General features: G+C 38.6%; 1 protein-coding gene across 1 annotated transcript in view; it reads left to right on the plus strand.

Moving 5' to 3' along the window:
- LOC121241406 overlaps positions 1–20,148 on the plus strand; it is a 33,097-nt gene extending 12,949 nt beyond the window's left edge. Inside the window, 16 exon segments of the mRNA XM_041139166.1 lie at positions 3,803–3,901; positions 4,328–4,444; positions 4,730–4,845; positions 5,076–5,175; positions 6,053–6,411; positions 6,697–7,027; positions 8,045–8,063; positions 8,066–8,249; positions 12,781–12,999; positions 13,764–13,950; positions 14,467–14,717; positions 16,342–16,434; positions 16,547–16,648; positions 17,075–17,432; positions 18,866–19,003; positions 19,104–20,148. Coding sequence (XP_040995100.1) covers positions 3,803–3,901; positions 4,328–4,444; positions 4,730–4,845; positions 5,076–5,175; positions 6,053–6,411; positions 6,697–7,027; positions 8,045–8,063; positions 8,066–8,249; positions 12,781–12,999; positions 13,764–13,950; positions 14,467–14,717; positions 16,342–16,434; positions 16,547–16,648; positions 17,075–17,432; positions 18,866–19,003; positions 19,104–19,712 — 3,282 coding nt within the window. The 3' untranslated portion in view covers positions 19,713–20,148.
- Positions 20,149–24,262: the final 4,114 nt, after the last annotated feature.

Below are 24,262 nucleotides of genomic sequence, written 5' to 3' on the forward strand. Positions count from 1 at the left end.
AGGCTTGTTGCAAAAGGTTTTACACAAACCTATGGAATCGACTACCAAGAGATGTTCGCCCCCGTAGCCAAAATAAACTCAATTCGAGTATTTTTGTCTCTTGCCGTGAATTCCAATTGGCCTTTACACCAATTGGATGTAAAAAATGTGTGCCTTAATGGAGACTTAGAAGATGAAGTTTTTATGAGTCTTCCACTGGGGTTCGAAGAAAGACTTGGTGTAGATAAAGTCTGCAGATAAAGAAAGGCATTATATGGCCTTAAATAGTCCTCGAGGGCTTGGTTTGAATGCTTTGGCAAAGTAGTAAGACATCACAGATATTGTCAAAGTCAAGTGGATCATTCTTGTTTTATAAACACTCAAAAGAGGTAAATTGCTATTTTGATTGTTTATGTGGATGATTTTATCCTGACAGGATATGATAGTGCCGAACTGAAAAGACTAAAAGAAAGGCTTGCTGATGAATTCAATATCAAAGACTTGGGTGCGTTGAAGTGTTTTCTCGGAATGGAGTTTGTTAGGTCCAAGGAAGGTATATTTGTCAATCAACGCAAGTATGTATTGGATTTGCTTGGAGAAAAGAGTATGCTTGGTTGTAAAACAGCTGAAACACCAATGGAACCCAACACAAAATTACAACCTGCTAAGACCGAAAGTGTAGTGAACAAGGAACAATATCAACGACTTGTTGGAAGGTTGATTTATCTATCTCATACACGACCAGATATAGCATTTTCGATAAGTATGATTAGTCAATTCATGCATTTGCCTGGACCAGAGCACTTTGAAGCAGTTTACAGAATTTTGAGATATTTGAAGGGGACTCCTGGAAAAGGTTTATTGCTTAAAAAATGTGGACATCTACAAATTGAAGCCTACATCGATGCAGACTGGGCTGGGAGTATAACAGTAAGAGATCAACATCCGAAGGTTTATTGCTTAAAAAATGTGGACATCTACAAATTGAAGCCTACATCGATGCAGACTGGGCTGGGAGTATAACAGTAAGAGATCAACATCCGAATACTGTTACTTTGTTGGAGGAAATCTTGTTACTTGGCAAAGTAAAAATCAAAATGTGGTTGCTAGAAGCAGTGCAGAGGCTGAATTTAGAGCAGTGACTCATGGTATAGTGAAGTTACGTGGATTAAAAGATTGTAGAAGAGTTGAAGGCTTCAGATTCGCTGCCCTTGAAGTTATACTGCGATAACAAGGCAGCAATTTCAATCGCCCACAATCCATTTCTTCATGACAGAACAAAGCATGTAGAAGTGGATAAACACTTTATCAAGGCAAAACATGACAGTGAGTTGATTTGTATGCCATACATCTCAATTGCTGAACAGATTGCTGATGTATTTACTAAGGGACTGCAAAAGAAGCAATTTGACATTTTAATGGGTAAGCTGACTATGGAAGATATCTTCAAGCTAGCTTGAGGGGGAGTGTTGGAAAATAAAAAAGATATAGCAGTAATTACCAAGATTGTATAGCTGTAAATTAGACAGTAATTAGTCAATGATTATAAATTAGGAATGTATCTTTATTTGGTAAACTAATTAGTTATTCTTTTCCTAGTTTAGATTTCTTGAGGTTCCTATAACTAGGAATTCGTGTAAGTCAGAATAAAATGTAAGGAAATGATTCCCAAAGTATATTTTGGTGATTATCTTTCTATTAGCTTGGTAAGTGGTATGTACAAAATCCTCTCTAAAGTCTTGGCGACTAGATTGAATATGGTGGTGAACATTATATCAAAGCCCTATAATGCCTTTGTAAGAGATACAAATTCTTGACTCGGTGTTTATTGCCAATGAATGTTTGCATAATAGACCCAAGTCGGGAGAGCTGGGGCTTCTTTGCAAGTGAGATATGGAAAAGGTCTACGATCAAGTGAATTGGAGAATCTTGCTATACATGTTCAAGAGATGTGGTTTTGGTATAATATGATGCTCATGGATCAAATATTGTATTTCTACCGTGTGTTTTTTTGTTTTGGGGAATGGCACACCAATGGGCTTTTTTAAAAGTTCATGGGGCTTGACACAAGGTAATCAATCCTCTTACCCTCCCCCATTATCATTTGTTTTCGTAATTGAAGCTTGTAGCAAGATGATCGCATGTGTCGTGGAGGGTGGTTTCGTATCCAGATTGTCACTTGGGGAGGCAAATATTGGTCCTCTCAATTATCTTATATCTTGTTCATTGATGACATTCTAATTTTTTGTGGGGCTAGCCATGACCATATTGGAGCTTGGAGCTCTCTCATTCTTTACTTGAGCCTTTTTGGATTGACGGTGAACCTGGCCAAGTAAAAAGTAGTTCCAGTGGGGAATGTTCATATGTGGAGAGTATGGCTTCACTTCCCAATTGGGTGCTTCTTTCAAATTAAAACCAATTTGAGATGTTGTGCTAGAAAAAATGGAGCAGAAATTAGCCAAAGGTGGTAGGGTCACACTCATTAAAAGTACCCTCTCCAACTTGCCGACGTATTTCTTATCTCTATTTTTCTTCCTACCAAGGTGGTTGGCTCATTGCATGGAGAAACTTCAGTGGGATTTTTTTTAGGTGGATGGATGATGAGTTTAATTTTTGTTTGGTAAAATGTGCCACTTTTTGTTCCCCAATTTCAAAAGGTGGACTGGGTATCCAGAATTTGCAAATTTCTTAACAAGGCTTTATTGGGTAAATCACTATGGAAATGCCAATAAGAATGTTGGGGTGGGGGGGTGTTTGTGGAGGACCATCATATAATCAAATCATGTGGGGCATGGGGAGCAGGGTGCTCAAACGAGGTTGGTGGGCCACATGGGGTGGGGCTTTGGAAGTACAAAAGAAGAGGATAGGGTACTTTATTCAAGTGAGGGGGAGTTGAAGATAAGATTTCTTGGACCCCGTCCAAGAAAGGGAAGTTCACCGTCGCTCATTCTACCTATTCCTCGATATGTACAATGCAAGCCCATTCCCATGGAAGAGACTTTGGAAGACAAAGGCTCCTCTTAAGGTAATCGTCTTTGTATGGACGGCTTCTTTAGGGAAGATCCTTGTATTAGACAACCTAAGGAAATGTTGAAGCTTGCCATTGATTGGTGTTACATGTGCAAAACGACGGGGGGTCCATTGATCGTATACTACTCCACTATGAGATTGCATTGACCTAGTGGAATGAATTCTTTGCTAGGATGGGATTAACTTGGGTGATGCCGAGAAGGGTGATTGATCTCCTAACATCTTGGAAAGGCTTTCAGGGCAATTCACAAATTGCAACAATATGGAAGATTGTTCTGATATTACCCATGGTGGTGTCTTTTGTGGGAGAGGAACGAAAGAAGTTTTGAAGATCGTGAGCAATCATGGATGAGCTTAGAACTTTCTTTTTTAATACTTTATTCCATTAGTTGATAGCAATTAATTTTAACGGCATGAACTTTCATAAATTTCTTGTATCACTAGATTATTATGCATAGGTGATGCTCTTATATATGTCCCGTTTACTTGGGCTCTTGCCTATTCTTATGATCGGTAAAATTTAGTTTACCGATAAAAAAAAGAAATATTGCCAAGACTTTAGTGAGTTTCTTAATACCCGAGTCTAGTGTGGTTTCAACTTTTACTGCAACCAAACTACTACATGTATGTAAATATGTGTGCATGTGTGCTTACCTGGTGGCAACTTTTGAATTATCATCATGAATTTGCGTTGAACATATATTTTTGTATGGTTGCATGCATGGTGCATGCTTATTTATTGATGGTATTACATCGTTATACAAGTTTTAATTGTATTTGCTTTTGATTGTAGGCACTTCTGGTCTCAGGTGCTAGTGATGGTTTTCTTGTACTTTGGAGTGCTGACCATGGTCAAGATTCACGAGAACTTGTACCCAAGCTAAGCTTAAAAGTACCATCTCTTTGTCCTTTCATTAGACTCTTCTTATTTCAAGTCACTGATGTATGGTCAGTGATGATATTTTATTCGTTAGCAAGACTCTTCATACGTGAACTACTTTGCCTCCCTAGTTGGGACTTGATGGTGTCATTGATATTGTATCTAAGTTTGGCACCAATCTAAGGAGTCTAACATGGTGTAAACCAAATAAAGTGTGACATTTATGGGATATATCACTATTTTATGGACTATGTTTTAACTTCTCTTTCTAATCATTTTCTCATCTTTATTTTTATTTCCCTTTATGGCATAACTTTTAGGAACTTAATAAATGCTCAGTTGATCTGGGTTGTGAGGCAGAGATGTAGTGTACATTCCAATTCTTTGAACTGGGTAAAATGGAGGGAGCTATTTCTCATACAATTTGCATACTTCTAGGCACATGATGGTGGGGTTGTGGCAGTCGAACTTTCTAGAGTGATTGGAGGTGCTCCACAGCTTATTACAATTGGTGCAGATAAGACATTAGCGATATGGGACACGATCTCTTTCAAGGTAAGATATTATTTATTCTAACTTGTGTTATTGGAGTTTTTTGAAGCTTTGGCATGTTATCTTATCTAATCTTATTTATTTTTGATACGTAATTTCTATGGGCAATGGCTATTGATTTTAGTGGGATTGATTTCCATGATTTCCTTGTATCTATTTGTTCTTCCAGCTAGTGTTTCCTCTTGTATGCTTCTTTTGTAGTTGGGCTATGCCTATTCTTCTATTAGTATGAATGAAACCTTTTACTCATAAAAAAAAAAATTGTTGTGGTTCGCTTTTGTCTCTCAGGAGTTGCGGCGTATTAAACCTGTTCCAAGACTGGCTTGCCATAGTGTGGTATCTTGGTGCCACCCTCGGGCTCCAAACCTTGATATTCTAACTTGTGTGAAAGATTCCCATATTTGGTATGCAGATTTGTAGTACCCTTTTCCATTAAAAGTCTCAAGCAGTTTGTTTCTTTGTTTTTCTCTTGGCTTTTTTGTATAGTGAATTATGGAACAGGATCTTGACAGCAATCCCAAAGAGTTGGATGGTTTACTCATGGAGGATGGTTTACTCATGGAGAATTATGGCTTAAAGTCATGCCTTTTTTCTGCTTAATCATTAATCAGAGCTAATTTTGGACTTTTGGTAGGGCCATTGAACACCCCACTTACTCAGCTCTCACGAGGCCATTGTGTGAACTTTCCTCACTCGTGCCTCCACAAGTACTTGCACCTAACAAGAAACTTAGGGTATGTAGCTTTTTCTCTGGCTTTTGCTTGTATAACTTTAACTAGAAGTCTTATTCAAGGTTTGATATCTTAGAAGACTCGATCAGTGTTTTAGGTGGCATGGGAGGAAAACATGTTCATTTTTTAAGCTTTATTCGTGTATGGATACTTAAAAAAAAAAAAAGGATCATCCTGTATAGATAATGAAGTAAAAATTATAGGGCAGAAATTTTTTTTGGTAGAAAACTTATTTGATGCATCCGTTATTATTCTTTCTGGCCCTTCACTAATGAACGATCTATAGATCTTGTTTTTTCTTTTGATGGGTGGGATCCTTGTTCTTAATTCTTCGAGCAGCTTGGAGAGAATTAATCCACTCATTTTGGAAAAAGGTCGCATATAACCTATCTATACTGTTTTTCATGAAGTAATGCCATTGAAAGCATAGAAGAAGCTCCAAAAGCCTGCTTGGCCCAGCCTTATCTCTTCTTTTTAATACTTTCTTTGACACATTTTAAAGAAATAGGAACATAATTGTCATCCTAAGCTGCCGCATGGTGACCCCTATGTGTTTTATTACCTGTGCTTCTGTCACTTGATCTTGGACATTTTGGGAATATTGTTCTAGTTATATGTCATTAAAATGCGTACTTGTTTCAAAATGCTATTTATTGTGGAATGGATAGAGAAATGTTTTTTACAAATATGACAAATGTTGTTTTTGTACATGGGTCCGGGGTTGAACCGGGTAAAAGACATATTGTGTTTGCACGGTCGGGATTCCCCGTCATAAAAAAATTGACAAATGTGATCTATGGACTTTATACCTTTTTTTTTTTTTTTTTTTTTTTTAAAAAAAAAAAAAAAGGGCTTTTGACAACTCTTCAGTTGTGTGCAGGTTTATTGTATGGTAGCACATCCTTTACAGCCACACCTTGTTGCTACCGGAACCAATATTGGTGTTATAGTTAGCGAGTTTGATGCTAGATCTCTTCCAGCTGTAGCTCCCCTACCAACACTATCAGGAAGCCGAGAACATTCTGCGGTGTATGTAGTTGAAAGAGAATTAAAGCTACTAAATTTTCATTTGTCCAATACAGCAAATCCATCACTTGGAAATAATAGCTCCTTATCAGAAACAGGAAGGTATAAGGGAGAAACATTTGAACCTTTACCTGTCAAGCAGGTTAAAAAGCACATCAGCACTCCTGTTCCACATGATTCATATTCAGTTCTTTCTGTAAGCAGTTCAGGGAAGTAAGTTGCTTCTGATTTTCTGCTTTAACAATCTTGATGTTGGTTTGCGAATGCGTCAATTTTGAAGCTTTCCAGGGGATGATTTTGATACAGACTTGCAGTTCCATTGAACTAGCTTATAATTTCATTGTTCTGCTGTGTTATGTGGCATGTCAGTTTGAATTTAGCTGTGTTTCATTGCAAGCTTTTTCTAGATCTATTGAATAATTTGAATGTGGAGGTGGTGTAATCTAATCTGATAATACCTGCTTTCTTACTGCACAATCTGGTAAAATCTGGTTGCAGGTATCTTGCGATTGTGTGGCCTGATATCCCTTACTTCTCTATCTACAAGGTTAGTGACTGGTCGATTGTTGATTCAGGAAGTGCAAGGCTTCTTGCATGGGATACTTGTCGTGATAGATTTGCTATATTGGAATCTACATTACCTCCTAGAATTCCCATAATTCCTAAGGGGGGTTCATCAAGAAAAGCAAAAGAAGCTGCTGCAGCTGCTGCGCAAGCTGCTGCTGCAGCTTCTTCTGCTGCTGCTGCAGCTTCTGTTCAAGTTCGTATCTTGTTGGATGATGGGACATCAAACATATTAATGAGGTCTATAGGTGGCCGCAGTGAACCGGTAGGTCTCTGTTGCTGAGTTTTTAGCTTTTCGTTTGATATCTTATTTGTGTTTCATAATTTCAGAATTTTGTAGCTTTTTCTTCCCTTCTGATGTTCCTAAAATTACAATCAATTGTAAAATTTATCCTTGAAGTTAAAAAGTCATTACTCCTGATATCAACATGATTTTGTTGTATTTATGAAATTTATCCGTATTTTCTGTGGTTTCCTGGGAACACGTATCAAATTTTAGAATTTTAGTAAAAATGGAAATAATAAAGGTTGTGACTCTAAATCACTATGCCTTTTCATTTTCCTCTCTCAGTTGTCACGAAAACTGATTGATTAAATAATTGACTAGAACCTTGGTTGGGAGAAGATTACGTTCTGTTAAAGTGTTGACTTATTAGTTTTGTATATATGCTGAATATCCTATGCTTAGCCAGTGTTGTCAGAGGAGAATATTACAGCTGATCAGCTGTTACTTTCACTTGGTTCACTCTCATTTGCTTTCTTGATTGTGTAGGATCTATTTTCCAATATTTGATTGGATATTGGATGGACTTATGTCATGTTAGCAATTCTCCTTGGGACATCCCAAAATAAATTCTTCCTCTTATGATGTATCCTACTTTCTCCTTTTGGATGTATGAAAATAAATGTCCACTTTAACTCAGCATTCCTATCTTCATTTTCCTATATTAGCTTTACTGTTTGATAAAAGAAGAAAAGAAAAAAAGAAAGTAAGATACTAATTACCAGTTGTACCGTTCTTTAAAAGGATGCAAGGCACTGAGAAAGATTGTTGTAATCCTTCTTCATTGGAAGCAGGACAGTTGTTTTGGGATGGAATAATTTCAAGTTCATGTTCTTAAACTGTGAAAAGAATGTGTCTTCTTTGCTATGTCTGTTGCTACCTTTTTATGTAGCTTTCTCCTTAAAGTTTCACCCTTAGAAAGTTTCAACCTAGAATTTGTTTTTCTGCTTTCTTGCAGAGTGAAGAGTTCTTCTGTAACTCAAAACTATCTTCTTGTAGGTCATTGGGTTGCATGGGGGGCACTACTTGGTGTTGCCTACCGAACTTCTAGGAGAATTAGCCCTGTTGCTGCCACAGCTATTTCAACAATTCAGTCAATGCCCTTATCAGGATTTGGAAGTAGTTCATTTGCTACTTTTGATGATGGATTTTCTTCTCATAAATCTCCGGCTGAGGCAGCAGCACACAATTTTCAGCTCTACAGGTGAGAATGAAATCTACTTTGCTTGACTAATTTATTAAATTTATGGAGTTACCTAAACATTAGATTTTCCCACATATTGTTTATTCTTTACAGTTTTCATTAAGTTATTTGAACAAAGGATCGCTTGATTGATTCATTGTACATGAAGATGGACTGACATCCTTTATATGTTCTAACTTATAGAATTGAAAGAAAAATTCCTTTTGATGCAGATAAGTAGTGCGGTTCATATGTCCACTCTAGCCTTTCAGCCTGTCCTGTTCAGTCACCCTTCTAAAATCCCATTACTTTTTTGATGGGTAGATAAAATTCTATTGAATCAAGTAAATAAGCGCGTACACAAGAAGAATACAAAGAGAACACCTAGTTATATTTTTTTTATTGGCACCGGGTGTTCGGGAATAGCATCCCAACTAATACTGAGGATGTACAGGTCCTCGGCAAAGGGTTTCCCGCAAGTGCACATCGGGTAATTCAAGGGGAAAATCCCTCAGTCCAATGACCTCTAGAGATTGTTTTTTTCATTATAATATTTTTTTATAAGTAAACGGTAGTATTAATAAGGATAGACATAGCTCAAGTACACAAAATTGTATACAAGAGATAAGACCTATCTAGGTTGCTATAGAAGAAACAAGAAAATCATGTATATTTAGGCCATTAAAATCTACAGCTATAGCCCAAAGAAATAAGGTGCGGAAAAATAAAGTTCGAAGCTCTTCTAGTGTTCACTCCTTATCTTCGAATGTCCGCTCGTTACGCTCTCGCCATATGCACCACATAATGCAGATAGGGACCATCTTCCACACAGTTTTGATTTGTGGAGCACCACCCGGCATCAACCAACTGACCAATAACTCAACCACTGTAGCAGGCATCACCCAGTTTAACCCTATTTGACTGAACACTTCACTCCACACGGCTTTAGCTGTCTCACAATGTAGCAAGAGATGATCCACTGTTGCACCAGCTTTCTTGCACGTACAACACTAATCTGAAATAATTACTTGGCGCTTTCGTAGATTATCGGTAGTGAAAATATTACCCAGGGTGGCTGTCCAAGTGAAGAAGAGTGCTTTGGGAGGCGCCTTATTCCTCCATAGTCCTCTCCATGGGAAATGAGTATTTGGTAGAAGTGTAAGGGATTTATAGAAGGAGCAAATCGAGAAAGTACCCTTACCTGTAGGTGTCCACCACAGCTTATCGTCACGCAGTCCATTCAGCTTCGTAGAGTACGCGAGGCTGAAAAAAGCCTCGAAACTATCTATTTCCCAATCTTGGGCTGCTCTACTAAAGGTGACATTCCATTGGACTTGGTCCTCTGAACGAACCATAAGGTCCGCCACCGAAGCTTCTTGATCACATGCCACTTGGAAAACGGATGAGAAAGAGTCCTTTAGAGCCTCCTCCCCACACCAAATGTCCCTCCAAAGTTTCATACAAGTGCCCTCCCCCACCATAAATTTAGTATGGTGAGTAAACACCCCCCACCCTCGTCTTATATGCTTCCAAACCCTCACACCATAGGACCCATTTCCTTGTCTAGTACACCAACACCCCCATAAACTGCCATGTTTGCAATCAATCCATTGCACATAAATCATTCCCCACATCTTTGGCACATAAAGCACCAATCCATTTCAACGATACGACGCTTTTTTAACTTATCAATGGTAAGAATTTTCCCGTGAGAAGCCAACCACCTGAAGAAAGCCACCTTAAGAGGCACCTTGCATCTCTAAATATTTTTCCAAGGAAAAAATTTAGTAGAAAAATGTGATGCCAAGACCTTGTATAAAGATCTAACTAAGAATTTCTTATTACCAAACTGATTCCAAAGTAATCTATCCTCCTCTCCAGAAAGCAAGTTGTAAAAATCAGTAATTCCCCCCCCCCCCCCCCCCCAAATCTTGGACCAAAACTTTCGGTCCATCACCCCCCCGGACCAGACTGGACTAATTTACACCCTATCCTTAGCGGTGCACAAAACCCTAGAAGATTCCTCCTCGACATTCAACTGTGGAGACACCCCTCACAAATCTGTCAAAAACGGCTTCACCAAAAACTAAGGAGGGCAACTAGGAAGAATCGAAATGAATAAGAACGCTAGTAAGCCTTGAGGACCGAGAGAAACCTCATTTCGCACGGCCACAGAGGTATCCACAAGCCCTCCACCGCTGTTCTCCTTGTTTGAGATGGAGAATGGGGCTAACTTAGGAACTGGAACCACGACCTATTCTATGATGGTGGAGAGATGCCTTGAACAACTGCCGGCAGTATTTGAGATATATTCACACTCGTGCCCGAGGAAGAGGACCCAGTAGGGTGTTTGACCCACCGCGTTTTGGAAATGGGCCTCGAGGTCGGTCCTCCAACCTTTTTGGTCAAGCCCAACCCAGCCCATCCCCCGTCCAGTTGCCAACTTAAGCCTATTGTCGATAGGTGAGAGTGGGTTTAAATGAAGTGGGCCATTCACCCCACTACTCAGGCCCATGACCAAATTCAAGCCTGTGTCTATTTTGGTCATTAAACATGTAATCTTCTCCACAACTCCTGACAGCTCTGCTCTTGCGGCCCACAACACCCCCTTCAACTTCTCCCACCGTCGGGATAACCACTGAATGTGAACCGCCTACCCCACATTCCTTCTTGTGATGCCACTTGTCAACATGTGATGAAGACTGCCGACCATTTAGGACACCACCGCCAATAACCTTCCCTGTCCTCTGACTATCATCCTCCCCACTATGTGATCTATTTCTTGACGGCATACATGCCGGTTTCTTCAAGACCGATATATATGAAGCACCCTTTGAGAGGGGAGCCCTCCCTGAAGGCAACGAATCATCGGACCACTCCCTATACCAAACTTGAGCTTGTAAGGCCTGATCATTTACTTTGTTTTCATCTACCGGAACAAAGACTTTAGAGCCAGCCACTATGCAAACATTGAACACGAAATCTTTCCAACCTCTAACCTTCAAACCTTCAGGGATAATTAGAGAACCCCTCTTATTCCCATTCCCATATTCGTCCAAAAGCAGGAAACGACCCCTCGAATTAGCATGATGCTGGATCATAAAGACACCATGGCCATCCTGCAACTTTCTAACAAAACCATCACGCCAAGGGTGAGCCAAGAAATCCTCCATCACCTTAACCACCCATGACGCTGTCAACACACTAAGAGAAACAAACTTGACCACCCTTTTGCTCCTCTCAGTAATGCGAATGAAACTACCCCCCTCATTCGAAAAAACAAAAGTCTTCGTTTCACCTTCAAACACCTGGAGCTTGACATCAATCCCACCTCTCAAAAGAAAATAAAAAGACTAACAGGAAAAAATGAATTCCTGATTAGGCAGAGAAGAGAAAGGACGGGATTAATTCTGGTGAGAAGCGCCGGAATTAGTCATATATGACCACCTAGTCGCAGAGAAGAGAGAGAGAAGGAACAGGATGTTACAACATGAATCTAGCAATGGTAAGATAAACCTTATCAAAACATTGAGCCCAAAGAACCTCTGGATTGTGACTCCCTAGTTATATGTTAGGGGCTAGATAAGGATACAAGAAAATCATGAAAACTAGCACCATTAAGAACAATAATAGAAGCCCACTAGAATAAAGTGTGCAAAAAGAGGCATCTAAGACCTTCCAATGAGCGTTCCCTATCCTCAAAGCTCCGGCCGTTCCTTTCCAGCCAAATACACCACATTAGACATAAGGAATCAATTCCACGCTGCAGCCATTTTATGGTTACCCTGAAGTCCTCACCAAGTGGCTAGAAAATCCACCACCCTCTTAGGCATTACCCACTCAAATCTGGTCCTGCTAAACTCTCATTACATAAAGTCCTCTCTGCCTCACAGTGGAATAATAAATGATCCATAGATTCACCACATTTTTTGCACATATAACACCAATCCATAACAATAAGCCCACACTTCCTCAGGTTTTCCGAGGTCAAGATCTTCCCAAGAGAAGAAATCCACAGAAAGAAGGCAACCTTGGAAGGCACCTTACTCCTCCATATGCATTTCTAAGGATCAGAAATGTGGGTCTGACAAGTCAAAACCTTGTACAGGGATTGGACAGTGAATTTCCCACTCCCTGAATAAATCCAAACCATCTTGTCCACCTCAACACTAACAATTCTCGTTCCACGTGGAACACAGTGATATGTATATTTGATTTGTTCTTATTAATTTAATTGAAGTTGGAAGTTATTAATGACTTCGCTTGTTCCACATGGAACACTGATATAAAGAGAGTAAAGCAGTCAATGCTTTAAGCCCAATGATGAGAGTGATGTACCCTCCCTTCTGCTGCCCTCAAATCTCTTTTTATCTTTTTCAAGTCTCTGTTTCTGAGCTCTGTCACTATCTCTCTCTCTCTCTCTCTCAACAATTCATTGTTATTGTAGATTGCCAAATGGTGTTTACTACTATATAATGCATATATTTTTAGGTTTTCATATCTGGTTGAATAAGATCTTGAGAGGATTTCCAAACTAATGTAATGTTTGCAGTTGGGAGACTTTTCAACCTGTGGGTGGTCTTCTGCCACAACCAGAGTGGACTACATGGGACCAAACTGTTGAGTATTGTGCTTTTGCATATCAACTGTACATTGTCATATCTTCTTTGCGGCCTCAATATAGATACCTCGGAGATGTTGCAATTCCCTATGCTACTAGTGCTGTTTGGCATCGAAGACAGCTGTTTGTTGCTACGCCAACTACCATCGAGTAAGATATTGTTTCTGATGCAAATTTATGTCTCTCATAGTTTTATCGTTTCTTCAATACTAATGGTGATTGCAGAAATATGGAAAGATGAAAAAGCATACCGACTAGGTTCATTTGTACATTAGCTCTACCCTTGTACTTGAATATTAAGAAGAGATGAATAACCCATATTTCTGTTTTGTAAAGTTAGTTTCTGCAATAAACTAGAGCAATAATTTAAGTGTATTTATTAAGTCACCTCTTTGCAAAAGAGCAATGCATTGTCTAATAGTAATTCCCTGATGGACACAACCCCCCGCAAGTATTATGCGAGACCATATGAAATAAACTTAATTAAACTCCTTTGTTTACAATGTCATTATTACTATTTTAGTGTTTCTAACTATATGGATACTTTGAGGATTTGGAGCATATATATGCTCTTGTTCACCCTGTCGGTATACTATTTTGTTTTTTCTTCTTTTTCCCCTTTCTTCTCTTATTTCCATCATCGTCCCTCCTTTTTTGTTCTCTTAAAAGGAATATATCTTGATTTTCAACGGGGGGGAATGAAACAAAAAAAGTTGTATGCTGCTGTAGCAATATCATAGTTAATCAACTACGTTTTACTGATATTTCATCAGTTATTCGTTGCTGCCACCACCACCATTACCATGGAACAAGAACCACCGAAGAGTTGAAAATGGATTAGTAACTAAGGGGCTGTTTCTATGTCATTACCGCTTTAGTAATTCCATGCATATTTCTTGTGCTGTGATTTTCAGATGTGTGTTTGTGGATGCTGGAGTGGCGCCTATCGACATAGAAACAAGAAAGATAAAAGAGGAGATGAAACTGAAAGAGGCTCAGGCTAGAGCCATTGTTGAACATGGAGAGTTAGCACTAATCACAGTGGATGGTCCCCAATCTGTTGCACAAGAAAGAATATCATTGAGACCCCCAATGCTACAGGTTGAGAAATGCTCATTTTTTTTCTTTAATGTTTATTGCTGAATTTTAATCAGAGTAGATGGAAAATTGCTAATTGTTTTTTTTTTGGTTGCCTAGGGATTTGGCACCTTGTTTTAGCTCTATATACTCTAGCAATACTTCTGGAATTTGTTCCATGTTCCATGTTCCTAGTGACTAGCTTTTGTATTTTAATATTGTGACAATTTTTGGTTTGTTCGTTAGAATAAGTTTATAAAATAGGAATAAATGCAAAACGTATGTTATAGTTAAAGTTTCAGCAATCTTTGGTTTCTGTAAAGTTATAATGAGATGTAGATGATAAATTGTCTAAAGATTTATTCTGTTCATGTTTACTTTCCATCTATAGTTTACCACATGCTCTAATGGCAAGCAACTCTATTTTCCTTATCTCCATCTTTTTTTCTTTGGACCTTAAATTTTTTGAATTCAGGTAACTGCTCTAATGACATTACTCATCTTTGTTGCTTTTAGTTATAAATTTTCTCCCTGTTTTAGGTGGTGCGATTAGCTTCTTTTCAGCACGCTCCTTCTGTTCCACCTTTCTTATCTTTGCCTAAACAATCTAAAGTTGATGGGGAAGATGTGGCTATGATGAAAGAAATGGAAGATAGAAAGGCTAATGAGATAGCTGTTGGTGGTGGAGGGGTATCAGTGGCTGTTACTCGTTTTCCAACGGAGCAGAAACGGCCAGTTGGACCTTTGGTTTTGGTGGGTGTGAGAGATGGAGTTCTTTGGCTAATTGATAGGTATTTCCCTCCTTTCATTGTTTCGATATACAAACCCAGGATATTAATTAGAGAAATCTATAATTCATCATATGGCTTAGAAGTTGTTGTCTACTTTTCTTGGTGAGTGTATCACACACGCATATTGAATTCTTTTATCTGATTTTATATTACTTTTTAGCAAATGACACACTAGTACCGTAGGTGGGTTTGGCCTGTAAATGAATTTATGGAATTAGATCTATATGGATGATTGTTTCAAGAGCTTTTCATTGAATCTTATACTTTTGTAATACCTCAAATTGTGTATAGGAAGGTAGTGAATGGGGGGGATTCCACATTGTTTGGTAGGGGGAAGTTCAAGCCCTTTATAAAGATTTCAAGTGGCTCCAACTCTAATATTGACGAGTCCCTTTAGAGCATAGACCCAAATTTGGCTTGGGCCTTCCTTCGTTCATCACCAATGGTACATCTAGGTGTAACGGGATGGGAAAGTGAGTTTCTGATATTAACTGGACTGAAGGAGGATTGTTGGCTGACATGGTTGAAGTGGTACAAGGTGATGATTTGCTGGTTTCTGAAGTGAGAGAGGGTTCTGGTTGGGATGTGAATAAGTTACAGCTTCTGGATTTAAACTATATCATTCTCCTTTTTATGTTTTTTCTTCTCTCTGTAAACCCTAATGTCTACAATCTGTATACTTCTTGCCATTTTCTTTTTTATTTTCACAACTCGTTCTCATACTAAATTTCCTATTCTCTCCTATATCCTAATCCATTTGCTACTATATGTTGTAGTAATTCTTCATGTGTTCCATCTCTGTATGTCTAGGCATTTGTTAGAGATAAAGCACAGTAAAAATTTCTAATTGTGCTATTATAAATGGTTAGAGAAGTTTCAAGCAAACCTCTATGATTCCACTTTAAGGATCGATACTTTGTCAGCCATAAATCCTAGGCTAGAGGATTTTCTACGTTGTTTGTTGACAGACTGTATGCTTAACTAACGGTGACACTTTTGGGGCTCAATTCGTGTGATTGTCTAGAAGATTAGATTTCCTTTTATTTGATGATTTTATAAGTAGTGTAAGTGTAAGATCTCTACAGTTTTTCTATTATCTGGAATTTGTATAAATAGCATAATATAAACAAGGAACAAAAGATTTGGAGTTATTCTACCTTGGCATATTCTCTCTTTCCCTCATCTGTTATAGTAATTCAACATTGTTTCCAGTTGCTAGGCTTGTTCTCTGAAAATTCTCCCCACCTGCGAGTTTGTTAGCAAGTGCAACTAGACATATTTATTCTTCATTCTGTTCTGTGCAGCCACCAATTCTTACCAACGAGATTTTTTGAGTTTTTTTTTTTTTCTTTTTTTTTTTGATATCGGGGAACCTCTCCAAGGCAGGGCCGTTCGGACCCACCCTTGCAAAGTAACTCACTTTCCAGTTCTTACCAACATGAGATTTTTTGAGTTACGATGTTTTGTTCATTATATGTTTAAAGAAAGAGAAGGGGAAGGGTTCCTCAAAGGACCTTTTCTGAGTTTGCAGAGTCTTCAATACATATCATTATGATCTACGTAAGTTTATTTATTTTTAGCGAGAATAATAATATATTTATGACATGTGAGTTCACTTTCTTAGGTACATGTGTGCCCATGCCTTATCTCTTGGCCATCCTGGCATTCGCTGTCGGTGTCTTGCTGCCTATGGAGATGCTGTTAGTGCAGTGAAATGGTATTGTCCTTATTGCTGTCACTGTTAGTATTGTCATCCTCTCTGTTTTTCTATACATGTGATAATAAATATCCCTAAACTACTGTGTACTGTGTACTTTCTTATTGAGCAGGGCAAGTCGGCTTGGCAGAGAACATCATGATGACTTGGCACAATTTATGCTAGGGATGGGATATGCTACTGAAGCACTTCATTTGCCTGGAATATCTAAAAGGTTTACATAAAATGCTATTCTCTCTGCTGTTTTAGATCACAATTCATATTGCTTCAGTACCAAGCACATCTTATCCATGTTGGCATTTATGTATCCTGATACTAAAGACATAAAGCTCATGTGGTTCTAAATTGGCTATGCACCAATTTATGCATGGCAAGACTGTAATTCTTCTTGTATCATGATACACACTTCTCATCTAAAGTAGTTATACAGGGAGAGAGATTTGCACTTTGCCTTATTCTATTATATTTGGTTATTGTCGACTGCATTTGGTGGAAAATTTTATGAGTTGTGGCTTCCTTTGGTAACAAATGACGAGTGGGTGTTGTGCTTACACTTGGTTTGTGACTCAACTGACTTCCCTCACAAGAGTTTTCTTTTTCCATAAGCATATATAACATATTTCTATTCAATGTTTTGTAGGCTGGAGTTTGATCTGGCCATGCAGAGCAATGATTTGAAAAGAGCTCTTCAGTCTCTCCTTACAATGAGCAATAGCAGGGATATGGGACGAGATTCTGCTGGACTTGATTTGAATGACATTATCAGTTTGACAGCTAAGAAAGAAAACGTTTTGGAAGCTGTTCAAGGAATAGAAAAATTTGCAAAGGAATTTCTGGATCTTATTGATGCTGCAGATGCTACTGCACAAGGTGAAATAGCTGGTGAAGCTCTTAAGAGGTTAGCTGCTGCAGGTGCAGTAAAAGGAGCTCTACAGAGTCATGAGTTAAGAGGACTAGCTTTGCGTCTTGCTAATCATGGAGAATTGACACGTCTGAGTGTATGCAGTCTTGTTCGCTTCTGCTTCTCTTGTACATTTGCCCCTTGAGCTCTTTGATGCATGTAGAATCTTAACATCTGTGTTTCATACTTATGAAAAAACAAGGTCTGTGTTTCATACTGGCCATGAGTTTTAACTCAAATGGCACCTCCCCGCACTATAGAAATAGGTTGAAAGTGAATTTGTGGGTTCGAGGCCATCAGGTGCATTTGTTTCTTGCTGATAAGAAAAAAAAAATGATATCTTGCATATTATTTACGTCTGCTCTTCCATGTATAGATGCGAAGGTGATGCTAATTTAATCCTCACGCAAGTGCAGTTAAAAAAGTCAATTTTTCTATTTTGTCTTTCTAATGGGGTTGTGCCTGTGTGTAAGTTGTGTGATTTAATGAACAATGAAGTGCCAATCGAGGACAGAAATAGGCCTACATGGTCGTAAAGGAAAGTTAAAATGTTCAGAAATACCTCAAGTAGGAGAAGTTATAGATTGTGCAAGGAACCTGCAATGGATGGAGACTGCTAAAGTGTGGAGACGAGTGATCTGTTTTGATTTAGCTAATATTGTAGCTTGGAATAATATTGAAGATCATGAAGGGTAGGATGAATGAAGCCAAGTGTGGCTGAGTTTCTGAATTCTTGAAATGAGAAACCAGTCATGGTGATCCCTGCTAGAGCTTAGGTATCCCTGCCCACTGATGACTTCTTAACCGTTTGTCATGATCTTGAGTGGTTCAGGTAATTGAGGAAGGCAGTGAGCGCAAAGGGAAAGGATTCTGCTAATTTCATATAAGCTGGATTGTGTGTGATATAACGAAGAAACATTGGACCAGCTTTTGATTCATTAGTCATTTACTTGGCAGCTCTGGATATTCTTTCATCCTTGTTTGACTGATTTATGCCTAGGTTGCTGAAGGAGCTTTAGGGGTGACTTTTTTTACAAGTGCTTTAGGAATGATTGAATTAAGGGTCAAAGCAAAAACATCAAGATCATTTGCAGAGTGGCATCTTTAGTGTTTCTAAGAGGAACGAAAGAACTATTGAGAACAAAAGAACCATTGAGAACAAAAATCATTTGTAAATAAATCAACGAAATTATTTTAATCTACCCTTATGTGAATCTCCCGCTCCACCTCACCTATTGTTTAGTTTCTTGCATCTGTCATTTTAAAAGATTATGGGGTCATAATATAACATCTGTGATTCTTGCTCACAATTTGTTGATGTATGAGAATTGAGTAAATCCCACTAGTAGTACTGGACTTTTTGGTAGTTCACGTGGAGAAATTTCTTTTCCCTATTTTTTTTTTTTTTTTTCCAATGACCATCAATGTGATTTCAAACTTAAAAGTTGTGTTGAATGATTTTGATATTACTCTTCATGATGGTCTTCAGTATCATCGCATTCTCACGTTAAAGCAATGCATGCACTGCAGGGTTTGGTAAACAATCTGATCTCAGTTGGCTTGGGGCGGGAAGCAGCATTTTCAGCTGCAGTTTTGGGAGACAATGCTCTAATGGAAAAGGCATGGCAGGATACAGGGATGCTTGCCGAGGCCGTGCTTCATGCACATGTATGACTTCCCCCCCCCCCCCCCCCCCCCCCAAGGTTCTGGCTGGGTATGCGCATTTATGAGTTGTTAGTGTGAACATCTGACAATATTCTTTCTCCAGGCCCATGGGCGACCAACACTGAAGAATTTGGTTCAGGCTTGGAACAAAATGCTGCAGAAGGAGGTTGAGCACACTCCAATAGCACAGACTGATGCTGCAGCTGCATTCCTGGCTTCCCTTGAGGAACCCAAGCTTACAAGTTTGGGAGAAGCAGGGAAGAAACCGCCGATTGAAATTCTTCCTCCTGGGATGGCATCTCTATCTGTTTCTACTTCATTTCAGAAAAAACCGGCCCCCACTAATCAGGGTTCACAGTTACAACCAGAAAAGCAAATGCTATTAGAAGCACCTCCTGCTACCACACCTGTAAGTACTCCACCCCAATTGGAATCCACACTCGCACCAGTGAGTGTTCCACTCCAGTCGGAATCCATTTCTACTTCCGCAAGTCGTGCACTAGAGTCAGAGTTATCCACGCTGTCACCTATGAGTGCTTCCTTGCAATCAGAATCAAGTGAACCTGGTTCAGACAATAGAACCCCTGGAGCATTGTCAGTGAGTAATCCAGATTCAGTTGCTTCGGGGGCAACATCTACAACTAATTCAACACTGGCAGAGGCACTGCCCCAGATTCTAGAGATTCAGGAGAGTAATATTCCTGCTACATAGCTGATGAGTGACCGCTTGCTTGAATTGCAGATCCTCCCAACCTGTTGATATCAGCATAGAGCAGAAGATTTATGCCGAGCGACCTGGAGGACCATTGCCTATGGTATAAAGTAATCTTTGTGTTATCTGATGTAATTGGGAGAGCAAAGCAGGAAATTCATCTTCAAATCTCAGGCTTGTTTATATTTCTGGAGCTTACTATAACTTTCTTTAATCTTGTCTAACTTTTTTTTTCTCTGGCACGTGGTGATCTTCATTGAAAAACAAAGAGTAATACATACTTAAGAGTCAGAAATTTAAAACACAATATTATACAGGTGGATCCTTCCCACTATGAAATTCCAGTAGGCACTCTGGTATTTTTATTAGGGGAATACTTCCATAGAAGTTGTTTGAAGTTGTCTATTGCGTAATAGAATACGCGCATCGATTCTGGGACCGATTTGTTTATTGTTGTCCAGCTTTCAAAGTCTTGGAGCAAGAAGTTTGTCTTTGGTTATGCCTTAAATTGTCTAGTCTGAAATTTGTTGTGACTTGTCCAAAGCTGAGATAACTACTTGGGAGTCTCCTTCAATGATTATCATATATTGCTGTAGATGAGCCACCTGAACTCCAGTGAATGTTGCCAATGCTTCTCCTTGATTATGATTGTAGCTTGTGAATTTAGACACCACAAATTTTGGTGACCCATCATGGGCTCTACAAATAGCTGCTACAGTCCTGCCATTTGATCTTACAGGTACATCAAAAGAGATTGAAAAGTGGTCTGGAGGAGGTGGAGACCTGGTGGGGTTACCATTTGAAATTTTCCACTTCCAAGCATTGGAATGTTCTCTGAAAGATTTGTGGACTTTGTGGATAAATTGATCAATGACAATGGTTGATGCCTCATGGATTAGGGGATTTTAACTCTATCCACCACCATTCAGAGAAATTAGGAGAAATTAGGATGAAGACCCTTTGCATCATGCTCAAACTCTAGTGGCCTTAAATCCTTTATGGAACAGAATGGCTTAGCAGACCTAGGATAATTGGGTCCAAAATTCACATGGACTAATAAACGTCATGGTTTTGGAAATATTAGAGAAAGACTAGATAGAGGTGTGACAAACTCCCAATGGATCAGATTATTTCCAGATGCTAAGATTCACCATTTCCCTATACATTCATATGATCAATCTCCTCTTCTTCTAAATACCTCTGGAAGTGGTAAGGCCCAAAAGCTCTTTTAAATTTGAAAAATTTTGGACAAGAGTTCCCACTAGTCTAGATGTTATCAAAGAAGCTTGGAAAACTTGCATAATTGGTAATTCAACCTGTGAGCTATCCCAAAAACTTAAAACAAGTCAAAAAAGCTTTGAAACTTTGGAATAGAAACAGTTTTGGTCACATCCAAATTCTCATTAAAAGTTTGAACTCTCAACTTACTCTCCAATTACAAAACCCATTGAGTAACTCAACTCAATAGCAAGTGAGTGTCTGTTTGAATGAACAACTCAAAAGGGAGGAAATTTTGTGGCACCAAAAATCTAGGCTTCGCTAACCACTAGTGACTTGAACACAAGATTTTTTTCACGTTTTCAACCATGAGAAGGAGAGGAGATGATATTGAATGCCTTAAAAATCAATTCAACCAGGGGGTCAACGAACCTCAAGGAATTCAAAGTGTGTTCCTTTAGCATTTTCAAAAACATTTATCAATCCTCAAACCCCTCAATTCCAGCAGACCTGGAAAATCTTTTCCCCATCAAAATCTCTGATTTGGATAATGAGATTTTGTGTAGCATACCATCTGAGGAAGAAATCCATTCAACCATCAAGCAAATCCTCTCTTCAAAATCCCCAAGACTTGATGGATATACTGGTTTCTTCTACAAGCATTATTGGGATGTCATAAGATCTGACATGATTGCAGCCACAAATAATTTTTTTCATTCATGGTCATCTGTTGAAGGAAATAAATCACTCACATAGTTTTAGTCCCTAAAACTAAATCACCTAACACTGTCCACCAATATAGGCTAGTCAATCTTTCGAATGTTTGTTACAAAATCATTGCCAAAATTTTAGCCAACAGGCTAAAAGTGGTCCTTCACAAATTCATCTATCCTCACCAATCTACCTTTGTGCCAGGAAAAGTAATTCAAGAAAATCCCATAGTAGCACAAGAAGTTTTCCATCTTCTAAAAAATAAAAGAGGGAGAAAAGGCATGATGACCATTAAAATGGACATAAACTTTTGACTTTATGGAATGAAATTTCTTTTTAACAGTGCTCTCGTCTTGGTTTCCACCAAACATGGATAAACTGGAGAGTGGGGCTACTATGCTGCCCCACTCTTATCGCTGGGCGTATCACCCAGTGGTGTTTTTTTCCACATTTTTTAATATATTTAAATATTTAAAAAAAAATATACCAATAGACTTAAAATCACTAAGTAAAATAAAATAAAAATAAAAAATTGACCAGCAGTCAAAGTGGAGAGGCAAAGTAGTTTTATCCTAAACTGGATTAGAGTGTATCAACTCTATTTCATTCTCTATAGTCATCAATGAGAAATCCCATGGTCTATTCCAACCTTTCAGAGGCCTTAGACAAGGATATCTCATTTCCTCTTTTCTCTTCATTATTGGTTGTGAAGTCTTTTTTAGACTAATTTCAAGAGAACACCACCACCTTGGAAATATAAAGGGAATAAACATTAGTAAAGAGGGAACTTCACTCACCCATCTCCTGTTTGCAGATGACTTAATCCTTTTTGGGTTAGCAAACACTCAAAATGCACAATCCTTCTTAAACTGTCTGGAATTATACTCCTCTTGGTCTGGAAAAAAAAAATCATCTTGGTAAGTCCTCAATCCAATTTAGCAAAAATTCTTCCATTACCTCAATCAAGGCAGTAAGAGATATTCTAAACTTTAAAAATTCAGTTTCGAAGATCAAGTATCTAGGCCTTCCCCTTAGTTTTGATGCATCCAATAGTTTTATCTTCCAAGAAATCATTGAGAAAACTTGAGGTAAATTAGCAGGTTGGAAGTCAAAACTCATATCCCAAGCAGGTAGAACTACTCTCATTAGAACTATAGCAAGCTCCATTCCATCTTATACCATGTCCAGTCTTTGGATCCGAAAAAGTATCTTGAAGGAAATTAATAGGACCTTCGTAAGATTTTGGTGGGGTAAAAAAAAAAAAAAAAAAAAAAACCACAACTTCACTCCAAAATCTTGGAATCCATTTGCAAACCAAAATCATTGGGAGGTCTCATGCTTAGGTTGACAACTCAGTTTAATAAGGCTATGCTTAGTAAACTAGTTGAAACCTTATCAATGATGCTAACAGTGTATGGAAGACTTCCCTTTATGCAAAATACTTCAAAAATTCATCTTGGTTAGCACAAAACAAACTAGCTCCAAGTCTTGGAAAGGACTTTTAAAACAAAGAGAATTTCTTGCATCTAGTCTTTGTTTACAAATCAACAATGGCACCAGTACCAAAATATGGCTAGACCCTTGGATTCCCTCACTGTCCCCACTGATCCCAAATCCTCTTTCTCCTCTTACTATCCAAGATCCACAATTGAGAGTTTCAGAGCTCACTCTTGAGGAACCAAGAAGATGGAACTCTCTCGTCCTGCAAGCCCTTTTCCCCCAGGAAATCTATCAATGAAATTGAAAAGATTCCATTGGCCCAATACCAATTCCATAATACCAGGGACTCTAAAATGGGCATATCATTCTAATGGAATCTTTTCTGTTAAATTTGCTTATGTAGCAATTTCAATTCAGTCCAATGGGGCAATCTCACATCATCCACCTTCTATTTGGAAAAAACTCTAGTCTCTTAAAATTCAAGATTGTCTCAAACTTTTTCTTTGGAAAGTGCTTAACAATATTCTGCCAACAAGAGCCCTCCTTAAATCTTGCATAACTCTTAATGATGATGAAGCTTGTTGTCCAATGTGCAAAATGGAAGATGAATTAGACTTTTTGACAGTGTTGAACAGGATAGTACACAAAAGTAAGAGGACATGGCATATGTGTTGGATCTGAGTACAACAAAGGGCCATAATCTTAGTAGAAATATATATAGGTTCAGCATCCATTCTTTGATGCCACATACCCAAAACGCCTCTCCATTTCCTTTGGGAGGGAACATACAAATACAACGAGAATCCTAAACTATTCACAACACCTAGGGTTTTTACATCAGACAAAAGGGTATTTGCTAAGAAGACCATAACATGTTGGTGAGTCCTGATTTGAGCCCTTAAACTATGTATTGTAGAGGAGCAGGCTATTCTTTTGCAATTGCAATACAACATCTCCATATCATTGTTGGTGGCAGGTTAGGCCCTACCACTACAGCCAGTTCAATGGAAGTGTCTACACTCTGAGTTAGGGTCTGAGAGATGTTACCCACTGGGAGCATTGTTTCTTGAGTCTGGTATGGTGAAGACCTTCTAGCCTTCAATTGTTTTGCATTTGTTCCTTTCTTCTTTTTGCCGTTAGTCTGTAATAGCTTTGCCAAGGTTTGATCTTCCTCTTTCTTT

The sequence above is a fragment of the Juglans microcarpa x Juglans regia genome, chromosome 1D (genome assembly GCF_004785595.1).
Source record: "Juglans microcarpa x Juglans regia isolate MS1-56 chromosome 1D, Jm3101_v1.0, whole genome shotgun sequence".
In the NCBI taxonomy this organism is placed as follows: domain Eukaryota; kingdom Viridiplantae; phylum Streptophyta; class Magnoliopsida; order Fagales; family Juglandaceae; genus Juglans; species Juglans microcarpa x Juglans regia.